Source organism: Buteo buteo, chromosome 5, assembly GCF_964188355.1.
Source record: "Buteo buteo chromosome 5, bButBut1.hap1.1, whole genome shotgun sequence".
NCBI classification, from domain to species: Eukaryota; Metazoa; Chordata; class Aves; order Accipitriformes; family Accipitridae; genus Buteo; species Buteo buteo.
Window position 1 is genome coordinate 43,372,531 of NC_134175.1, and position 23,793 is coordinate 43,396,323.

General features: G+C 39.6%; 1 protein-coding gene across 3 annotated transcripts in view; it reads right to left on the reverse strand.

Annotated features, from left to right (window-relative positions):
• The window catches only part of OSBPL11 (oxysterol binding protein like 11), a 44,661-nt gene that overhangs the window by 17,541 nt on the left and 3,327 nt on the right, over nt 1-23,793 (reverse strand). For all 3 annotated transcript variants that reach the window (XM_075028836.1, XM_075028837.1, XM_075028838.1), the window contains exons 2-6: nt 10,114-10,182; nt 8,846-9,021; nt 7,968-8,047; nt 6,790-6,972; nt 1,829-2,030 (exon numbers count right to left, since the gene is read on the reverse strand). In XM_075028836.1, the coding sequence (XP_074884937.1) occupies nt 1,829-2,030; nt 6,790-6,972; nt 7,968-8,047; nt 8,846-9,021; nt 10,114-10,182 (710 nt within the window). The remainder of the gene's footprint in view (nt 1-1,828; nt 2,031-6,789; nt 6,973-7,967; nt 8,048-8,845; nt 9,022-10,113; nt 10,183-23,793) is intronic.

Here is a 23,793-nt window from a genome sequence, read left to right on the forward strand (position 1 = left end):
GAAAGGCCACACCAGTGGGAGAGTGGAAGGCTGCAAAAAGGTGCGTGCATTCTTTTAATGGTCTGGTTTTAAATCTGGCCCCAGTAATGCATCATCCACTCTGCTGCTCCTCCCCTCTCCATCCATTTCACTAGGATACCACCAGAAATCTTCAAGATTTGGACATCTTCAAGCAACGTTTTTAGATTTGGCCATTAACAGGCAGATACCAACTGAATAGCAGTCAGATGAATTGAGCTTTTCCCTGCATAGTTTAAAAAATTAAAAAACAACAGAAACACTCATCAAAAAAATCCTATCTTCTTAAGTTATTACACTGGTGCTCATCGGACTCTTCTTAATTCCCCAGATACAGTAACGGGTCAAAAAAACTCACCTTAGTAATGCACACGCGAAAATGCCAAAACAAAGACTTCTGATGTGCACCTCCCACAGTTATACATCAGTAGTTAAAAAAATTCACAGGGAATAGGAAGAGTTCTTTCAGTGTGAGTAACTTTGGAGTTCAGACTAAGATTTGGAGAGGTGCCATCCAGTTTTTCATTTTTAAAATGAAATTTTGAACTGACATACAGCAAAAAAAGTTAATTCATACTATTCACAAATTCTCTTAATGCATGTGGTGATTCTTAAATCACAGTCTATTTTTATATAGTTTTAATACTTTTATGTAACATATTTTTTCATCTTAGAAGCTAAACTAATTACAGCTCTGAAATAATATGCACTGACATACTAAGTACCACAAATATGATAGGAACATGGGAAAGATAAGGTAAGAGACAACTTATAAGTGTACTTTGTTACATACTTAGCATATTTATCACCTCTGTTGTGCAAAAGAAGCATTTGAGTTCACAAAAGGCCACAAAGTAAACACATGAAAAAAATCACAATAAGATGCCAAAGAATTTACAAACACAAAAGAACACACTCAGTTCCATACACTGCACACAAATTAGGTGGAACGATTTTGGTAAGCACCTACTTGCACAGAAGTGATCGATTGTGCAAACACAGCAACATATTTCTCTACTGTCTGTGAATGCATGTTAGTCCACACCCATGAGCAGTAGGGTTTGTGGTTTGTTTTTTTTTTTTCCTTGTTGGGGGGATTGGTTGTTCATTAAAAGAAAGGCGGGGGGGGGGGGGGGGGGGGGGGGGCGGGGGGAATACCTTTAAGCAATTTGCATTTGCTTACAAGTCTGTTCTGGCCTCAGAATGGAATGCAACACTCATCTTAGCCCATGTTATAGACTAGGATGTTAACTCAACTGATACATTAACAATATTAATAATAACCTGTGAAAATGTAGAGCTTTGTATTTTAATTCTTAACTAGAAATGAAAGCATTTACATGTGTTTAGCTTATAATAGGTATTTAGTGTGTAAAAAAAGTCAGAAAAGCATGACATTTGACAGAGCTGTACTGGACACCACATATCCTAGAATCTGCAATCCCATAAAATTCCCCCTCTACTATTACTGTTCCTGAGTAGCCAGTTACATCCCAAAGGCAGCCTTCTTGTTGTGGTGCCTTATGTACTTTATTTTGTTGTGACACGCTCCACAACAATTAGATGTTACTTTTATGCAGTTGCTGCCACAGAATTCTAGATAGAATAAATGATAAAAAAATATACAATATGCATGGAGTTCTACCCAACACCATCAAGTCAGACTCTGGAAAAACTCATAAGAAACCAGGTAGCCGGTCAGTTTTCTCTGCCCGTGTGAAACTGAATTTAGTGGAACAAACGTTTTTGCAAGGAGGAAAGGATTTGTATTTGTTACAGAGTTCTGCTCTTTGTGAGCATCTATACCCACCTGCTGGTAAGGATCCCTTTTGTTGAGAAGCATGTTGTAACTGGAGAATATGGAAACAGTCATTTAAGCAGTTCATGGTTGCCATGGAAGTTGCTTTGAGCATTAACAGGTCTTGATCCAAGGATGTAAGGTGACCAGAGACAGGAAGGCATTCTATGCTCCTGATCAAGTCTCTCTGCTGGCCCTCAGCCTGAGACATCATCTGTCAATCAAAACAATCATTTATCAGGTGATGGAAGTGTGTTGTGATACATGTATAGCTGTGCACACAGAGGATCCCAAATGATTTTATGACAATAATAAAACTACAAGGTAATAGTTGTATGTAAAGTTAACTGTACTTTTTTTTTTCTTGGTGCAGCTACTAAAGAGTCATTAAATGCATGATGAAATTCCCATGGCGATACACGGCACCTTATTAAGAAGCAAAAGAATATCAGTGACTTAAAAAAAAAGCAAAGAGGAATTTGAACATGATAGTTGCTGCAGTAAATATCAAACACTGTCATGCCTAGTTGATAGGGACAGGGGGGGAAAAACCCCCACACACATTCTGTGTGAGGAGTAATTAAGCTCTGTGCTCTGCACAGCCTGGAAGAGGATCTATGAGGTACTATCCGTGGCTATCAAGATCTTTTCACTTCCTACAAGAAGAGATTCAGCACTTTAAAGGAAAAGACCTGCATCACTCAATTTGGCTCAAACCATACAGGATTCTCATTTATTGTCTGCACTGCCACCACATTTAGGATCACTATCTCACTGTTTACTTTGCAGAGAGGGAAGAAAAAAAAAAAAAGGCAAGATTTTCACCTTAGTTATGTGTTCAAATTACAGCTTTCCTGTTGTCATTGTCCCCCTTGCTCTCCTCCAAGCTCCTTTCCTCCTTCACACAGAGCTACATACCCCTACATCACAGAACCTGCAACAGCACATTTTCCACAAGAGGCGTAGCGGCAAAGCACACCAGCCATCAAGCAGCACATTGTGGTCTTCCAAAAACCTACATACCCTTCTCTTTTTGTACTCACAGAAGCAAAATACTGCCTGATTTTGCATCACGGGGAGGAAAGCAAACTTCTATACATGCTAGCCCCTTTTCTGGGGAGGTACAAAAAAACAGTATCAATGTAACTGGACAGCACTACTCTGCAATATTTACATGTTCTGGCAGTTAACTTAAATGTAAAAACAGATAGATTTAGCAGAGCAGAAGAATTTCTTTAAATAATCTGAGATGCACTCATTCGTTTAACTGCTATGGTGCTACTTAGTTCTTTAATTCACCAATCCTGACAGCATCATACTGATTTTTTTTTTTCAGCAACTTTGCCTGCAATCCCTTCCAGGAACTGCTCTTAAGGTTTTATGCAATAAATGCTTAAGCAATATGTATTAATTCAAGTTCATGGTATGTGGTATTTGGAACATTTTAGGGCTTGGCTACATAGCATGCTATGGTGTGAATTTACAGAGCATTGGCTCTTTGGAAGTGGAGTTAACTGTGCACAGTCAACCTTAGCATGTCCCAAGAGTGACAGGGCATAAAGCTAGTAAAACACTTAGTTTCATAGCCTTGCCTATGCAAACCCACCAGCTGCTATCAGAACATGCATCTTATTTTCTTCCAGTCGTGAACGTGATACAAGTCTTTGTGTGCAAGTTTTTTTCCAATAGTTTGAAAAACTCTGCTGGATTTAAAAAAAAAAAAAGGAAAAAAAAGACACAGATAATTAGTTGACAAGTCACCACAATCCTTCTGGTGATCTTCACTCTTAGTAATTTACTATGTGGTACCACCCAAGCACCTCATTCCAGGATAAGGCCAGACAATAGGACAAGTCACGCTATACTCAGCATTGAAGTTCAAATAGGCACATCTCCCCTTTCAAAGGACACACTTTGAACAGTCCTAAATTACTCCAATTTGTAAAAAAAAAAAAAAAAAAAAAAAAAAAAAAAAAAAAAAAAAAAGGTGTCGGGAGAAGAAAAAGCACTATGATTAAAAACTCAAAATCTATAAGAAGTACACAGGCTATAGATCTTGCTTTGCAAGCACACGCACCTGCAACCTGCATTTAGCGCAACTCAGCATAAAGATCCTCTTAGATCTCCTGTTTTGCAAGGTATCCAAGTCAGCAGTGTGACATGTATTCGGCCAGGAACAAGGGGAAGTAGAAGGGAAAGGGACTGACAGAAGACCCAGCTATAGTGCAATTCACAGGAAAATCAAAAAAGGTCACGGTGCAGCAGATCCTTTGAAAGAGAAGTTGTTCTTCCCACAGATTCTCAAACTGAATCTGTAAGTATTCAAGCTGTATCACGCTCAAGTGTAACAGGCATGCACTTGCCCTTCTAGTATTTTAACTATATCTTAAAAAAAAAAAAAAGTAGGCATTGTATCTAACAAGCATTTTAGCTTCAAAAAGGTAAGCAGACTGACATTCAGAAAAGCTACCATTACTGAGGATTCTTCATTTGTACAGGTGAAAAATTTTAAGTTGATAAATAATCATGCTGTGTCACCAAACTCAGTAACAATCAAAAGAGAACATGAACGGTTTTCTGTGCTCTTTGCAATGCTAAGAAAAATCATTCCACTTTACTTCCTACCCAGTGAGAATCCCAATTAGAGGATGCAAGCCACTGCTTCAGCACTCTAGCTCACACACTCTCCTCTTTCCTCCCTCAAATTTTGAATGCCGTATTGCTATTTGAAAAGTCAAAAAGTTAAGAAGCCACTTCTGGAACATTACCTCACTTAAAGGTAGCTTCTCAAACACCAAAATACAACAACAGGTAAAAGAAAGAAAAACTGCTAAGAGAGCTATTAGCACGAATACTGTAAATATTAATGCCATATTCTGTATAGTTGCTGTTTTCATTCAACAGGTAGGAAAGTGCAAACACTATTTAAGTTTACCATATGTTGTAATTGTTGTACCACGCTACTAAGAAGTTTATCACAAGTAAGAGGTAACTTGATGAATCAAACTGAAAAGCAACTACATGTAAAGCTTCAGTTTTAAAATGAATTTGGAAGACAAACTTCTCTTTCAGAAGATAAAGCAGGTGAATCAGCTCATAAAAAAAACTAGAAGCCACAAGAATGCCAGCTGAAGTTTTCCTGGGTACCTGACAGGACTTCACATGTCTTTGCATTAGCACTATAGCAGACTTTACTGCTAATAAAAGATATGAATAGGATAGCAGCAGTTACCCTTTTGCAAGAACAGTCTGCTGTGGATAGAGATATTCACAGATTTTACAGTCTAAAGAGGCAGTCACCTTGTCTAGCCTACTGAATAATTATACCACAGCACTTGATTTAAATCAAGGAACAACGACAATGTCAGCATACCATACCAGGGAAAGTATTTTCAATACCCATTTACAGCTTCCCAGTGATGAACTTAGCACAATGCTCAGCCACATATTTTAAGGTTAAGGACACTCACAATACAGAGCACTCTTCTGTCCCAGTTTGTCTAAGTTCAGTTTCTAAGTATTCATGCTTCCTAGAGCCTTATTTGCTAAATTATAAAGCCCTCCATTAGAAACTTATTTTTCCCAAGAAATGTATCACACTACACTAATTACACTGCTAACATTAAAATAATCATTAATATCAACACTACTACTAATACAGGTTTGGAATTCAGCAATAAATTTTGTGTTAGTATTATCTTTAGATTTGCATGATCTACCCTAGAAATATTCACAAGTTAAATCAGCCAGTAGTCAGTCCATTCTGTCAGTCAAGATGGAAACGTAATTATTTCTGTTTTTTTTCCAAAATGCACCACACCTGAATGTGTAGTGAAAAAAAGCATGCTTCTGAATTGCTCATTTTATTTTGCTCTTTTCAGTCACATCCATCCCTAGGCCATTTGTTCACATGAATTAGAATACCAGAAAGTGGTATATTAATACTTGTCCTGGTTTCAGCTGGGATAGAGTTCATTTTCTTTCTAGTAGCTGGTACAGCGTTATGTTTTGGGTTCAGTATGAGAAGAATGTTGATAACACACTGATGTTTTCAGTTGTTGCTAAGTAGCGTTTATATTAAGTCAAGGATTTTTCAGCTTCTCATGCCCAGCCAGCAAGAAGGCTGGAGGGGCACAAGAAGTTGGGAGGGGACGCAGCCAGGACAGCTGACCCAAACTGGCCAAAGGGGTATTCCAGACCGTGTGGTGTCATGTCCAGTATATACACTGGGGGGAGTTGGCCGGGGAGGGGAGGGGGGGGGGGGCGGTCTCAGGAACTAACTGGGCATCAGTTGGCAAGTGGTGAGCAATTGCATTGTGCATCACTTGTATATTCTAATCCTTTTCTTATTGTTGTCATTTTATTATTGTTGTTACTATCATTATTTCTTCCTTTCTGTTCTACCAAACTGTTCTTATCTCAACACATAAGTTTTACCATTTTTTTCCCCGATTCTCTCCCCCATCCCACTGGGTGGGAGGGGGAGTGAGTGAGCGGCTGCGTGGTGCTTTAGTTACTGGCTGGGGTTAATCCATGACAGTATTCTTAAACATCAATCATGACCAATTTCTCCTTAATCATGGGAGATACAAGTACAGCTTAGTGAATTCTTCTACAGCTTGATGTGGGAAGAAAACAGTGTATGATATAATAGTACCATAGTATGTGATATTATACTTCCTTAAGGATATTCCCATGTCACCTGCAGTGCTAGGACTTGCAAGGATAAGAACATGCCAAGTTCTACCTTGAGCATCAGGATATTATTGCAGAGTACAAGAGTCATAGAATATATACCACATACTTCTACAGCTAGCCAAGGCAAGTTACTTATCCTCACACAAATATGCAATAATAGCTTAGGACATGCTATTGACAATATATCCAACTAAGAATAGCAGGTTTCTCCACAATCCCACAAATAATAGGACAGCTCTTTCAAAAGATTATTGGAGAATTTAAGGCATACAAACCTCTCTAACATCTACAAGGTGGTCTGGCTGCATGATAGGAACTCTTTTTCCAGCTGGCAATCTGTGATGTCCAACATTGAAAAAGGAAACTGCATTTTGACTGGGTCGTCTTTGCACACCAGGAGAGTTGGCACTTCCTTGGGATGCAAGAGAGAAGCTGCGAGATTTCAGAGGAGGGTTGTTCTAGTGAACAAATAAGCATATTGAGAAACATTTACAATTAATTTCTAATAACCAGCAATTCTGATTTGAAAGATACAGCAGAACACTTTAATTCTTATTTTTTATAGAGCAAGGACAGATGACAAAGCCCTAATAACATATTAGTAGCAACTGCTAAATAAATATTTTGCACTATCTGCTGACAGTTGACTGTTTTATAGTCTAATTATGAACAATCTGTGAAAGGAGATTGATCAATATGTATCACTTCTCTGACTTGAAAATTAGTCCTTGATTTGCAACAGTACTAGAAATTGACTCCTAACAGACCCTGCAAGGATGGAGCTCACATTTAAGAGATGGGATTTCGTTTAGAACTATTAATTGAACTTATCTCTTGCAACAAAGCCAGCTACAAGACGTTGATCTTATCTTAAAAGCAAGGTTTTATTCAGGTATCAGAATAGGTGTTATAGTAATCAGGAGGTTCTATAAAACCCAGTATATTCACAACCACCACATGCTTAGCAACCACCCTCAGATACAGTGTTGAAGACTTGCTTCTCAAACATGGGAATTCATCCTAAATGTATTTGTGGGCTGTTGAGCGTTTTTTAAAAAACAAAAAAGTAAAGGTTAAAAAAAAAAAAAAGTAACACTCCCAAATTGGAAGGGCTTCAATAACACTGAAGACCTCTTTCCTCTCCATTAAAAAAAATGCAAAACCACTGGAAAATATGGGTCTGATACTCTGATCTTTCAGCTCAGCAGTACCTGCTCAGGGAGGACCATTCAGCTTTTCGGAGGCAAATGGCCTTCACTTTGTTTCCTTCCTAAAGCGTATTTCTATTACAAGTCAGCTATTACTCAGAAAAACATTTCTTGATGTAAGTTTCAAGCCCAATCACATGCCCTTTTGTAGTATTTGTCTCAGACAACAGGATAGTTGTATTTGCAACTACTTCTACCACCAGCCGAAATTACTTTTTCCCATGCAAATATCAGTCATACAATACCTTTCCAATAGCTTCCGTGTGATGCTGTGTACATATCTGTAGCCTGCTAACCCAATGTTGCCGTTCTTTAGCATCAGTAGCTAAGAAAAGCAAACCAAAAGGGCTATGTAAATTAAGACATTCTGAAGTATGGGCAAAACACCTGCTTAATTCTTTAAAACATTCATAAGACTTTAACAGTGCAGAGTTTTTTAATCTAAAACTTGTTCAGCTAACCATAATTAACTTTAACATTAAATCAAGTTCAACATAAATGGCATGTATATTTTTCTTTCCTTTTTTTTTTTTTTAAATGTTGTAACACAAAAGTAACTTCAACAAACAATAACTCCCCTCACACATATTTTTATCTAACAACATGACACATTTTCCTGGAATAAGAGTAACCTGAGTTAGAAAGTGACAGCAAGTCTTCAAGGGAAGAAATACTAAAAGATATTAGCCCAGATTTCCATAGCCTACAAAATCAGAGAACGGGCTTCTATAACCACCACATGAAGGCTAATAAACTGAACATTAGGAATCATGTACTTCTCTGCAAGCATCAACACATTACTGTTACCTATAATGATTTAGAAAACTTTGAATCAGTACAATTTAAGGCCATTATACATGGAGATTAAACCCCATTCTACACATCTGAAGTTCACAGTCTTCTGAAAGTCATCAAACCCAAAGAGTATGGAATTATCCATAAAGAAGGGTGGTTTCTAACTGAAGAGTGGAATGAAAGTTTCACATGTAATTCTCATTGCAGCAGGCTGCCAAACAAGTTCTCTCACTTTGGCTGTGCAGCCAAGCCCAGCAGAGCAGCCACAGGTGAGAGCCAGGAGTGTCCTCTAGTGGAAGAATCCCCTGCCCAAGAATCCAGGTCCTACCTCTTAGTTTATACTGCTCCCCGCTGGCAGCATTGACTGTAAAGGTATGAGAGTCTTCATCACTGGGTGAAATTACAGCTCCAGCTAGCTGCAGGGTACCCCTGGGCTTTAGATGTCTAGACTGCTCATTCACAAAGTATTCCAGCAGGCCAGCGTCATTGTTTAAAACAAAAAACCTGCAATGATAACAAAGCAAATACACTAAATAAAACCAGCTTATTCTTTTCTCTTTTTCTGGTGGGGGAGGAGGGTGGTACTTGTAATGAAAGTCTTGACTTCTCCAAGCTGGCAGAGATGGGGCTGGGACTTAAAGACTTGAGTCAGTACATCCCCAAACATATGAATTATGTCTGCAACAAGACTGCACAAAAAATTAAATTCTTAGCAATTTTTTTCTCAGAGACCAGGGATTGCACAACAGAACAGCGTGCCCACAGAACAGAGCTGCTGCAAGATTTTGGGAATCAAAAGAATATCCTGAATCTCTAAGGCTTAATACATCCTTAAACTACATAAATTAAGGGTAAACCAGCCCCAGATACACTTGAGATACAAAACTGTAAAACTGAAGCAATTCCAGATTTAAAAAAAAAAAAATTAAGGTCGACATTATACTTCAACTATTCAATTGAGTTTAATGATAAGTATATTGACACAAGTCACTGCACACCAGTGGTAGTACAGGAATTTGGCCAGTGTGGTGTGCAAAGGACTTGTCTCTCCAATATTAATTTGGTTGCACTGTGCTACTCTAGGAACAGCATCAAGCAGGAAGCCTGACCAGAGAATTTCACCTGTCAAAGAAAAGCAAGTTATTCCAGGGGAGACAGACTTCCTGGGGAACTAAAGGCAAAAGCTTGCTTGAGTTTGAATTTTCAGTAAAGAAGTCCTAATTTATTTATTTTTTTTAAATGATGGCATGATTTGGCATAAAGCTGAAGACTCCGCAGAAAAAACAAAGACAATATTTGTAATGGAAAAGGAGAAAAAAATTACTGCTGTACATGCTTTCTACACATACAAGCATATTAATAAGCCACCAAATGAGTTAACTGCTTCATACTTCCTATGCATTTTTTTATTCATGCCTTAATACAAATATTATTCATCTACACATCAGCTTAATGTATATTGAGACAAGCATAAGACTCTTCCATAAAGTTTGCCTCATAGAAAAAGGGAAATCCAAATATTATTAAAAAAACTGAAATATTTTTTTTAGATGCTGCAGAGACCAACATTACAAAAAAGCACCATAAAAGACTTACCGATATTGCCAGCCAGTGACAAGATTGGTATACTTCATTAAGTAGCCATAAATATTTTCCATGTGGTCACTATTTAAAGAAACAGAGAGAGAGAAAAAAGCAATCAGACAATACCGAACATATTTTCAATCTTCTCAGCTTTTGATGATCATTATCTATTCTCAGAAAATTAATTTTCATCTTCATTTTTAGAATGGCATTACCATTTTAATAAAGCTACCAACACATAACAGATTTTCCAGCCTCGTTTCTAAAATAATTTCATAAGACAGTTTAACCAGACTTGCTGAGCTCCAAATAATTTCAAAGCATAATTAGTTTCACCAATACTTGAGTTTTATTCAGCAGGCACTTCTGGACACATTTGTACTAGTTTCAGGTAATTAAAGACTTAGTATCCATGCTTCTTCTGTTTCCTGCTCCCTCTTCTAAGGAAGCTTTGTATTTTTGGACTCCTGAACAAAATTAAATTTCACTAGCTTATTAACAGAATCTTGATCATGGTCACCAACCAAAAACAGTCCCTAGGTACTCCTACAGTACTGTGGTTTTATTTACCCTTAATGCTCAGAACTCTTCCCAACTACACAGTCATGCTCTTGAACAGATGTTCTACAGGACACAACAAGTGGGCACAGGTCACATCAAGATACTCTGAAATGTAAAACAAGAGCCGAAACATCTCCTCCAGCCTGGCAAGAAAATCAGGTAGTTTCTCTTTCAAAGCCTCAACTTGCAACATCCACCAAAAAAGAGAACCCATCGAGGGCGTTTGGCACAGAGGTTTAATATCACTACAGGCAAAATACATTACCACTTCTGAAAATCAATTGTCCTAAATAAGGCTTACAAGTCTTACGGCTACAAACTTATCACCTTAAAACCACAGTTTAAAGACCTACTTTATACTATACATTCCCATAATTCTAGAAATGCCACCTCAATGCCCTTGCCTCTTACAATAGGGCATAATCCTACACTGAAGAACACGCTCTAGAGATAGACAATTCAGGTCTGGCGTAAGAAAAAAGTTCCTATTATTCCAATGAAGGATTGAAACAATGACCCAAATATCAGACACTATTTGCTTTTTAAAAGAAATTTGTATTTAAGCCATCTTATTTAGATTTTCAATTGAAATTTCTATAGCTTGTACTATTTTGAAGATTAAATGAAAATTATTCAGAGTCCATTGGAGCAGCAGCCTGTCTTGGTCATTAAGAGGTCAAAGTAGCCCCATATCAGCAAAAGAGGAAAGGTGGGGAAAATTAGGACTACTAGAGCCAAGGGATCATTTCCATTAGTGGGTTTTGGTTGCAAACATAGTTGGACTAAGTATTGGGGTAAATTTTAAATAATAGCTGAAGCTGCTGTCTACACCTCATTTATAGACAGTGCCAGTATCACCAGATTAATTAGATACCTGACAATTCGATAAATACAACATGTTACACTAAGTTTCATCCTAAAGGAAGCTATTCAGGATGACACTAATGAAGATAACCTCAGAGTAAATCACTGCCATATGAATCAATGCTGTATCACTGTCATTCAGTAATACTATTCAAAGAAGAAATGCAAGAATGTACATTTTTGAAGAAAAAACAAGTTGCTGATTTTTAATGTTACATTTAGAAACAAAAATATGTGTTCTAGCTATTACTGCAGCAATCAGTATTGCAGTAATATCCTGCAATGGAGAGCAGCCAGCAGGACTATCTAGGAATTTAATTTCTAATAACTCATTAAGCAGTACTACAGATAAAAATAAAACTAAGGAGAGCAGAGGGTATTCAGGCTATCATATATTTTAAATGTACAAAAATGCTAAAGGAGACATAACCAAACTCATCCTCTGCAGACGCCTCTCATTTGTTATTATTGGCATAGAAGGGAAGTACAGTTTAGACTTGCTTGCTGTCTTAATTTAGCTGAAAATTATGAGATCGCATAGTCATAAAAAATGTATGAGCTTGGGTTTTAATCATCTCAAAATTGTCCCTAGCCACAGCTAATTGTTTTTCAGTTTTAGTGAATGCAAGCTTCACCCTTGCTTTTCAGTTAGACATCATACAGAGAGCCCTGCATACTTGGTCTAGAGCTGTTGCACTCCCATTAACTAACATCCCTCAATCACAGGTATGTTTAACAGAACCCAAGGAAAAAAAAAAAATCAGGAAAGTAACTTCACACTGCAATGAGTACAGCAGGACTGTATGCATGGCCTATGAAAGTCCATTCATCTGACAAGGGTAAATTAAACAGTCTTTGACTAAAATCATTTGACAACTTTTTCTTTTTTTTTTTGAGTGCGACAGATGAGATAGCTGATTTTGTCAGTCTTTAGAAAAAGGAAAAAATCACCATAGAAGGGAATGCAGCCCTTTCAGTCATGTACTTCCACATCGAATGAGCACGTGTTACATTTTGCCTTCATCCACATGTTCCTCTCCACTTGGATTTTCACTTTGACTAGACCCAAACTTCTCTAAACACCTCTTCTTCAATAATTCCTATCTCTAGCCTCGCCAGTCCCAAAAGTTGATGGTTTAATTGAAAAACTTTGAAAACAGCCCCCCTGAGAAGTCTGGGAAAGTGACTGAGGGCAAGCCAGCCAGCCACCTTCAGCACAGGGGACACTGCCAATCTGGAAGGAACACGTCGCAGCAAATGAACGTGAGCACAAGTGCACGATGTTAAATACACTGACCGGCTGCGTTTCAGAATCCCTAACTTTGCATGCAGGGGGTCCCCAAACCCCAAATCTCATTAAAAAAAGAGCTGTAATTCAATGCACAAGGTAAAGCTCAGAAGTACATTTAGCAGGTTTCTCCCATTCACAAGCAAAAAGACCTCACCCGCCTGCACAAGATCATAGAAACGTACTAAGCACCAATGGCCAAACCTCAGTAGAGGAGAGCCCAACAAGTAGCAGCGGCGGCTGGTGCAGATCCCAAGACACATGACAGTCAGCTGCGGAGAGGGCAGATTCCTTACAGACTAACCTCTGCAGCAGAGGACGAGTATAACACGCTGACTGCCAGGGATGAGAGACTGAGCTGTGGCTTGCTTTTTGGGAGACCGGAGAATGTCAGAAGAGCCAAAGTCCAAAGAGATGGAGCATGAACAGAGGTCCCTGCTAAATGAGCCACCTCTTGGACAATATTGATTAAATTATTTTCCTTCTTAATTGTGTTCATGCATCTGCAATTGAACTGCACAAACCCGAAAGACTATATTTAGTTTTCACCCTGCCAAAGGCTGAGCAAACTTTTAGTACCCATGCAAGTAACGGATTAGCCTGCCTTAAGGGTATGAAAAACTTGGCTGATATTTAAAACGTTTGCCCTGACAGTGTAAGGACCTAGAGGCAAACAAATAAGCAAATAAAAGAGTAAAAGCACAGACCTTACAGGTACTAATCATACTCTCCCAGCACAAATTACCACACCACATGGACCAGGGAATTTTCAACATTTGAACTAAGGCTTATTTAAAAATAAGTAACAATTTTATACACTAAAAAAAGAGATTTAAATCCAGTCTGCAAATTGCAATTCACAAAAGGTAGATCCTATAACTGCACACAAACCCATTACAGAACTACCTTTAACTTCCTAATCTTCTGGGTAAGCACTAGTACTTTCCTATGAACACAAAAAATCATTCTCAGTATTATTTATGAACAACAAGGCCATGGAATTACAACCAGAGCATTTCTTCAATGATTTTGAGATTATTGCCTCCACAGCAAGAGTCAAACTAAAATATTTGTTGTTGCTAAAGCAGTGTTGTAAGGCAGTTAACCTTGAAAAAAACCCAAAAACAACAACAACAAACAACCCACAAACGCAAAACCCCAGTAATATTTCAGTAGTATGGAATTAACAGCAAAGCTCTTCCAAGTGCTACAGAAAGCTTTTAAGATGGTAGACTTTGAGAACAAGAAGTTGAGGTTCAGGCACTGGCTCTGCTCACAGATAACCACACTTCGTAAAATATGAGTAAGATCTTCCTTAAAGCCCTTACCAGCATTGTTTCTAATGAAACAACAGTAAAACTTGTTTCAAAGTCACATGTGTACTTCAGAAGCCTCCACAATTCCCCACATTGGGTTTTTTAACTTCCAGAAAACAGATTTCAGAAGTGACTTTGACACAAAACACTGAGCAACTCATCTCAACATTGGCAGCGAGGCCTGGCTGCACCAGGATCCTTCCCAACTCTAAGAATACCTTTGCATTCATGCTGCTGCCTGCATGTGCATGTACCTATGGGTACATGTATCTTTTCATAGCCAAGATGCTGTTGTTGCTATTCAAAATTCTCACAGCAGTCTCAGATTGTCAAAGGAACAGCTCAGCAACGATGAGTCAACAACCCCCAAAGTCCGCATTTCTGTAGAAATTCACGTGTCCTTCTCTCAAAGAATGACAAAAAAATAAATATTTAAGTGTTGCAACAGACCTGTCACAGCCTTAAAGATGTAAAAAAAATTCATTTTAACTTTTGCTGGACTACTTTATGTGAGGATACTGTGCAAATCACAATCCAGGAAAAAATTATGCAGGAACTCATGGTACAACATCTGAACTCCAGCCCAGCACATTTACCACCCCCCAAAAATCTGGGTTTTTTCCAAAGGCTGAACACCACTGAATTTGGCTGCCCACTTATCACACTTTTTTTAGTTTATAAATATTGTGAGATGGACTGAAACTGTCCCCGTAACCAGAAGACTGAAGTCTATGAAAAATTACAAATCAGTTCATATTCTTTCCAGAAAACTATCCCTCCCCAGCTTCAGAGATGTTTACCGCAAGCCAGATTTCTACATATCTAAGTGCTACTAAAATACAATTGGAATAAAACATTCACAAAGGATTACTGTTAGTTTATTTATCCTTTTCTAGTTTTATTTGTCCTTCTCTAGTATGCCTCTTAAGTTGCAGCAGCTGTCAGTGCCTTGCAGGGTGGTCTCCAGTGCTAGGGGAAGGAATAAGATAGTGATAGTCAGGCCAAATTCCCCTGTATCCTGTTTACGTGCTGCACTTGTGTCTTGAACGCAGATGCTGAGGAACAGCAGTCCCAGAATGACATCTTTCAGGAGCTTCAGCCAAGACACCCGAGCTCACACCTGACAAGCGCTGGGCCAACGTTTTCTCCAAGAAGAAACACTGACGCAGATGGCCTCCCCACTCTTTTTTCATACCCCTCACGGTGCAGCTCTCCCCGAAAGCCCCACACAAGCAAATCACTGCTAGCAGTGGCACAAAATTACACCCATCCGGAAAGCGATTACTGAAAACTTCCAGGACTGCCCTTCTGACAATTTTAATTTTGCTGGGACCCAGACAGCACCGTGTGGGATACTGTGAGCAGCCAGGTCTCTGAGGACCCAACAGCTGTTTGAAGAGCAAATGCAGCAGCCAAAGGCTTCCCCACGGACTTGCGTAAGGCCTGGCTTCGAGCAGCAGCTGAGTATGTGTAGATTTGCTTCCAGCAGGAAGGATGACCAGCAGCCTGGAGCCCGTGCAAGTCTCAGGGAAGGCTCCTGAAGGGGGATCCAGCCTCCATACCTGCCACCACTGCCGTTAGGACAGTGCCTTCAGGCCCTGGCCAAGAGAAGAGGCTCATTTCTACTGAGGTCACAGCAAGATGCAAAAACCTGGTGAAAGAGATTGTCTTCAGATTAAAAGCTAGCAAAGCATAAAGAAAAGGAAAGAAAGAAATCAGGATCATAACAGTGCAAACCAATGAGTGGTTTTGACTACACGATTTGAAAAAAAGCAGTAACCGTTTTCACTGAACTTGTTCATCTCTGTGTGCCCACAGGCTCACTGTTGGCAATAGCTTGCTTTTTCCTCACTGACCACTGCAAAGAGCTCATCTACAGCACACTGATTGCTCTTTTTGTTACATGGAGGGGAAGGGCAGGGAAGAAGAGCATCCTGGTTTGGGCTGGGATAGAGTTAATTTTCTTCTTAGTAGCTGGTACAGTGTGCTTTGGATTTAGTGTGAGGATAATGTAGATAACACACTGATGTTTTGGTTGTTGCTAAGTAGCACTTATCCTAAGTTAAGGATTTTTCAGTTTCCCATGCTCTGCCAGCAAGCAGGTATACAAGAAGCTGGGAGGGAGCATAGCCAGGACAGCTGACCTGAACTAGCCAAAGGGATATTCCATACCATAGAATGTCATGCTCAGTATATAAACTGGGGGGAGTTGGCTGGGAGGGGCAGATCGCTGCTTGGGCATCAGTCAGCAGGTGGTAAGCAACTGCATTGTACATCACTTGTATTTTCTCAGGTTTTATTTTTCCTTTTTTTATTATATTCCTTTTCATTACTATTATAATATTTTATTAATTATTATTATATTTTCTTTTACTTCAGTTATTAAACTGTTCTTATCTCAACCCATGAGTTTTATTTCTTTTTTTTGATTCTCCTCCCCATCCCACTGGAAGAAGGGAGGAGTGAGTGAGCAGCTGCATGGTGCTTAGTTACTGGCTGGGGTTAAACTACAACAAAGAGAAAGGAAAAAAAACCTCTATGTCAGAAACAGAAACTTTGGGCATATCTCCTGCAACTGCAAAGATCACCTGCTCCCAAGAAACCACCATCTCGTTCCAGTCCCATGGCTTGTTGGTGCAAGAGCAGTTTCCCCAGTACACCCAACAAGGTAAGGCAGAAGTCCCTATGTTGCTTACAGAGCATCTACATCAATAAGTTAGTTCTGCTTTTCCAAATGGCTTTTGGAAAAAAATAAAAACTAACCTTGCTGTGCAATTCACCAGCAGTGCCCTACAGTCAACTGTAAAGTGGCAGCAAAGCTCCTGCTCTTCAGCTCATCTATTTGACTATTCAGTTATAAGTTTAGAAACCAACAAGTGCAAGGAAAAAAGGTCCAACAATATAACAAGAACATTGACAGCAGACCCTGGGGATGCTTCAGAATACCTACCACTTGCCCGCAAGCGTGCTAGCAACACACACATCCTCATTAGATATAAAAACTTCTCTTAACATGTACTCCTGTAAACCCTTGAGAGCACAGACATGCATTGGAAGAGAAGTGTAGGCTTGCCACGAAGGAAGGGTGCGGCAGAGCCAAAATGAGCTGTCAGATGTCCGTGAGCCCGGTACGATGCAGCGCAGGCTTCCCATCTGGGGGTGAAGGGCTCTGCCACTGCCCAGCTCCCCGCTACCAAGACAGCAGTTGCATTTGCACCTGAAGTTTATATCCATACTAGGTCTCAAGGGGCATGATAAATCCAGCTTACAGGTTTTTTTAAAACCATCTTAATTAAACTTGCATTTGATTCTCCTCTTTTGTGCATTAATGCCACAGGTCACTTATACACTAATGAAACTATTGTAATGCTTTTGCAGGGTAGCAACAGAACAAAAGGAAAGCAATAATACTTAATTAATAAGTAGCAAAACACTCCTCTCACTGGACTACTATAAAACTAATTATTTATCATTTAAAGACCTCTTTAGCTCTCAAAATACATCTGCCTGGAAAAAACCTGCAGTGAGTTTCAGCTAAGCAATTTCTCTTGCACTTACATGAACACCTCAAGTCAGCAAGAACTCCGCTCACGTATAATTTATTTGTGGATTTGCGTCAGGGTAACACAACTGAAGCTGGACCCAAGAATCAGTAGCTAACCCTGCAGATTTTTCTGCAATAACTACTACTCAAGCTATCACTGGAAAAAATAACTGTAGATTTAGCCAACAACATTTTAGAGCTGGAGCATTCAAAAAACAGGCACCTCAAAAGGTCTGAACTTTCCACTTGATACCTCTGGAGAACAATTGCTGGCTGCAGCTTTGCTACCGTTCATGTTACCAGTTTACATTAGCACACCATAATGGCCAGTGGTTTGAAGTCTAACTAGCAAACAGGTAGAAGTGGTGCACTTCAGGGGTCAATACCGCTAAATGCCTCAGAGCTGGCCGATGGACCAGGACACGCACACTCTGCAACCTCTCAGATGAGACCAAACCTAGGAGAGCAGTCAGGATGCAGTAGCGGGGTTGTCTTTCTGGAGCATCCCAACTGCCCAGAGGAACAGGCTGAACAAAACCACCTGAACTTTGACAAAAGCAATGCAAAGCCTTGTGCCTGGGATGGACTAACCCACGGATCAGTGCAAGCTAGGTACGTCGTGCCAGACAAGAAAAGGCTGAGGGACCTGGGTCTGTTCAGCCTCCTTCAGAAGGAGAAGGCTTCTCACCGCTGTCTCTCCTATATATGGAGAAGATGGAGACATCTTTTTAGAGATGCACAGAAGGGCAAACAGCAATGGTCTCAAGTTGCAGCAAAAAAAATTCCTTGTTTGACACAAGGAAAAATTCTTCACAATGAGGCAGGGTAAGCCCTGGGCCAGAGAGGCTGTGGCATCTCCATCTTTGGAGACACCCAAAACTCAACCAGCAGCCCTGAACAACCTCTTCCAACCTTGAAGCTGGCCCTGCTTTGAGCAGGAAGCTAGACTACAGATTTCCCAGAGGTCCCTCCCAACGAAAATTATTCTGTAATTCTTGGATATAGAGAAATTAAACAAAAATATTCCTACATTAAACTTGAGGCATACAGTACTCAGAAGGTTTAAACTCTAATTAAGAAAGCACATGTGCTAACTTAACCACCTATGATTATGACAATACATAAGAAGAGCAGGACTACTTTCCTGTTCAGTGCTTTAAGTGGACAGTGATTCCCAGACAAGGAATTATTAAAAACTGCCCCTTTTCATTGTGCAATGAGCATCAGGTATTATTCATTTGGCACTCATGCGCTAATAAAGAGTTTCCTTATGGTTTTCTTCTCTTGTGCTTGTCATCAATGCTTATGAAGGAGTCATGTACCAAACAATAAAAGGAGGACAACATTATTGTCCCATTTTACATATGGGGAACTCAGGCGCAATAAATTTTCAGCCTAACTTTGAGATAGTTGTGACCCAATTTTTATTTTATTTTAGTCATAGATTCAAATCACAGCTTATGCTGATTTCAGCTCCAGCTGTGACCCTGCAAAAGTCTTGCAAAATCAGAGCCAACTGTTACAAACTAGGCCTCTGAGAAAAAGAGGAACACACAGTTAGTGATTACAGTGTAAAACCAGTTTAAACAATATGACTATTACCACAGAGGAAGTCAGAGCCAGGGTCAGAAACCAGCTCCTTAATATAGCATCCTGCAGTTCTGCCCAGCAGATCTCATGCTTTCTGTTACATCTCCATTGCAATGAATGAAACCAACTTCCCAACATAAACTGGGCTCTTCGGGAAACTGATCTGTCAATGCCTAAGCATTAATCAACATTTCAAAAATCTCCAGCCTCATCGAAAACTCAGGAATTTACAACTGGAAGGAAAAAGAAAAAAATGCATACGGATAGCAAAAAGCCTTCCCCGTGACACTGACATTCCTGCTCCAAAGCAGGTTCTCAAATATAAGATTGTCAGCTTAACACACACGAAGAAACAGCATTTCTCCTATCCCACTTCAGCCTGCCCTCCCCTCCCATTTCAGCATTAGACACATGGTACAGAAACTCTGAAATGGTACCAGCTTTGCAAGCACCCTAAAAAGAAAGTTGTCCGGCAGCATTACCAGCACGCAGTGATCCCCTATGAGAATAATTCATCGGCACTGGCAGGTGATCAGAGTGCATGTCAAGACAACGACCTTAAGTAAACAGGGGTCCTTGCACGCATGCCTTAATTTTCATGGTATGGTAAGTACAGCACAAGAACCTACATAGGATAACCTAACAGATGCAGCTGGCACTTTCTACTTCTGCACTAAGCAATGTGATTAGGTCAACCACGTGCAGTTTGTTTTTCATCTTCTCTCTGGGGAGAGAACATGTGTGGCAGAGCAGGATGTTTATGTTGTAGGCAAGTTTAATTAACTTGCTGCTACATAATTACATTAGAAAAGGTGAAGTTGAAAAATACCCTTTGCACTTAGTGAAGAATAGACATTTATAATGGCCACTAACTCCTGAAGAAACCTACTCCATGGAAAGCACAAATTACTTGATATTTAGAAGCTATTCAAAAGTTTGTGCTTCTTCAGTTTAGCTTAATCTGAACTCTGTATGAATATCCCAGTATCAACACAAGTATCCTGCAATGCCAGAACCAAATACCAAATTTGTCACCCCTGCCCCAGAGAGTTTTACAGCCTGCCTGTTCAACACAGGGATGCTTCAAGAAGCAGGAGAGGGACAGTGCTCTTGATAGTCGCTCACTGAGGAGCCAGAGGGCTGGAGAAGGGAACCCAGACCTTGCTGACCTGGTTCAGGAATTGGGTTCAGGCTCCCCACTAGAACATCAGCCATCATGAAGCTCCTGTTTAAATTACCCAAACCTGTTTCCCCAACTCTATCCACTCATTACGCCCCACACAGGTATTTACTTCTCTTAATTTACAATGCATCTGAGCTTCCATCTGCTCCAACCTCATTCTTCCAGGTTGTAAATACATGTGTGAACATGAATGGCTCACCTGCCTTTTGGAGAAGTGCTTGGGGCTTCAGCAACTGGTAAAATTAGCTTGATAAAAGATGACCTTAACATTTTAATAACACAGAATGGATCCTGAGGTGGATATAATCAGCTGACCATTTTAAATATGGGCTTCTTGTCTCTTCTAATGTGCAAATTATGTGAAGTGCAGCATTTCTAAATTAGTGTTATGAATATGGTATCTCATTAAGCAAAGACTCAAATGAGGATAAAGAAATTCAGGCACCAGATTTTACAGACATTTCCCTCCAGCATATCAAACAAACATCACAGCCATCCTAATCTGATTTTTAGTAATAAAACGGGATACAACACACAAAATTGCAAAAATTAATTCTGAATTTCACAGCAACTTGAGAAACTCTTCTTTCCAGCATCCAGGTGTTCATCACACCTCAAAAGGCCAGCAGTAAGTTAGAAAGTGAGCAGCTAGAGCTTTCTGAAGGCCATGCAGTGGTGAGGTATCTTCACAGATCACCAGAAAGAGAAGCAAGGAAGATCAGGGCTCACTTTGACACAAGCTCGACATCAGAGCTGCCAACCAACCCGAAAGCTGCCAGCCGAAGCGTAAGGCAGGGGCAGCAGAAACCCCATCTCCATGGGTGGCCTCCACCTCGATGTCACAATGCCGGCAGGTTCTCACAACAGCAGAAAACCAAGGAAGTGGGGTGGGTTGTAAGAGCAGCGGAAAGTCGAAGCAGGAGCAAGTTGAAGCAGGAGCAGCCCTTGCCAGACCTCCCAGGTAACACCACAAACTTACAGCTTCTCTCTCCCTCTGCAGTTGTGCACAACAAGGAAGGGGTTTACAGTTACCGATTACAGCGAATATACTAAAATTCCACATAGGATCCCAAAGAATTTTGTTTTAAGCAGTGCAAAAAGAAAACCTAGAACAAGGGCGACAGGTAGTAAGAAGGAAGTACTAGGAGTACCAGCATTAGAGAGAACTGTCCTAGGATGACACTAACATTTACGTGAAGATATAGGAGGTTTCTTTTCTTCCACTAATCAAGTGATAGGGACTTTAACTTAAATTCTGGCCTGCTCTCAGGAGTCCAGAGTTAATTAGGTCAGCTAACACACTCTATTCCAGCCTAAGCAAGAATTCAATGCTTACATTAGTACTATGATGAGAAATGTTAAGTTCAGAGGCAAGAACAGAGGACTAGCAAGGGAAAGGTTTGCAAGAGGAAGCATTGCTGAACACTGTGCTGCCATTACCTCCTGTATCTGTTTCTACCAAGCTGGCCTTTAAAGGCCAAAGAGATGAAATTTTTCCTCCCAAGATCAAACATCCTTGGAATGTGACTAGGAATGCATAGAAACTAGAAAAACTCTATACATTCTCTTGCAACTAAGACTGACATCAACACCACCCTCAATAAGTAGGATTCTTATCAACATCCACTCAAGAAGATTGTATCAGTTTCAAGACACTTCCCTATATTACTACTAATTAGATCTTTTTTGCAAGATAGCATGAATAAAAATCATAAACACTTCCACAGCCTAGCTCAGTCTCACACATTTTGCTTCCACGTTTGAAGTGCAAAGGATTGTCAGTCACCCTCCATGTTAACTGGGATCAAATCAGAAAGAAGCATTTGCTTCAGAACACATTTCCTATGGGATCACTTTATGAAGAAAAGCTCATGATCATCTCAAAGCGCAGAACTAAAATACATTCGTGTGTTTCAGCTACCAGTTCTTCTGTTACCACATGCTGACCTGCTCAAACACAAGAGACTGAATTAAGGTCAATAATGTTTTCTCCCTTTTTTCAGTATTTGTGAAGAGTGCTTACACAGTGTCAACTGCAAAATAAACAAAGCCCTTAGAAGATGACTGGTGGCCATTTCACTTGCTTTAGATTTGTTATCCTTTTGCATTTGATAAAAAAAAAAAAATTACAATGTTACTCTTTTTGCCAAAACCCTCTCTCTGCTATTTGTTTGCATTTCTGTTTGCTTATTCTCAGCGTCTCTTACTCCAGCCCAAAGCACCATGGAGTAATTCTGCAAAAGAATCTGCCTTAAGTTGATAACCTAATGACAAGCAGAAGCCACCCAGCATGAGGAACTCTCTTACCTGCCATTGTCACTCCTAGCACACACACACAAAAAAAAAAAGTCTAGCAAGTTGACTCCTCTTCTCAGAAGCTACTTTCATCCAAATGTTTTTCTATACTAATTCACGACTGTAAATAACCCTGCAGCACTTAAGTAAACTTTCAGGAACAGCTAACTAAAGTTAACTTGCTTCCTTAAAAAGAGAGCAGTAGACATATAATCTGTAGCATTTTATAAATATATATGGCTAAACCCATAGTGAGCAGATATCAAAACCATTTCAGAAATAAGGAACGAAGGCAGTTATCTACAAAAATACATGCAGAACTGAAAAGGAAATAGGTTTTGAAATATAACTTGTAAGCTTAAAAATCAGCAATCACTTGGGAAATTCATGAACATTTTACACGTATTTCTACCGGCAAGGGAACAAATGCTGGGAATCCTTTTAATAGCAGCTGAACTGATTTATGTATTTGAGAGCAGAACCACTAAGAAAAATGTAAGATGACACATTAGCATGTCTCCAACTGGGAAAGACAATCTTGTTTCTCTAGTCAACCACAGTGCTTTGAACTTTTAGTTTTGTAGATAAATGAGAACTAGTTACTGTAAGCCATTTCTCTCGAAATTATCTGAAAGCCCCTCAAGCCAGGCTGAAATGATTTGTTTTACCTCTCTGGCACATACTCTGACCAGCTCTCTATTTAGCTCATAGACACAAATTCTGCTTTCTGGTTGTGAAATTTTTGTGTTACTTGAATGACTATGATTCACATGTCACAGAAGTACCTGCCAAAGCTGTCTCCTTTCTCTCACTGCTTTGAAGCTACTCTGTTCATTTAACCTAGAGCAATGCAAAACCCAAATGAAGATGGTCAAGACTAAAAACAGAATTGTTGACTGCAAATAATTCTTTATATTCCTAGCTTGATTAATGCTGAAAATAAAGAAGCTGTTTAGAAAACATTATAATCTTAAATTACTTTATCAAGTAATCTTTTAATACTTCGAAGTTATTCAGAAGTCTCACCTCATGGTAACTGTTTCTCTAAATG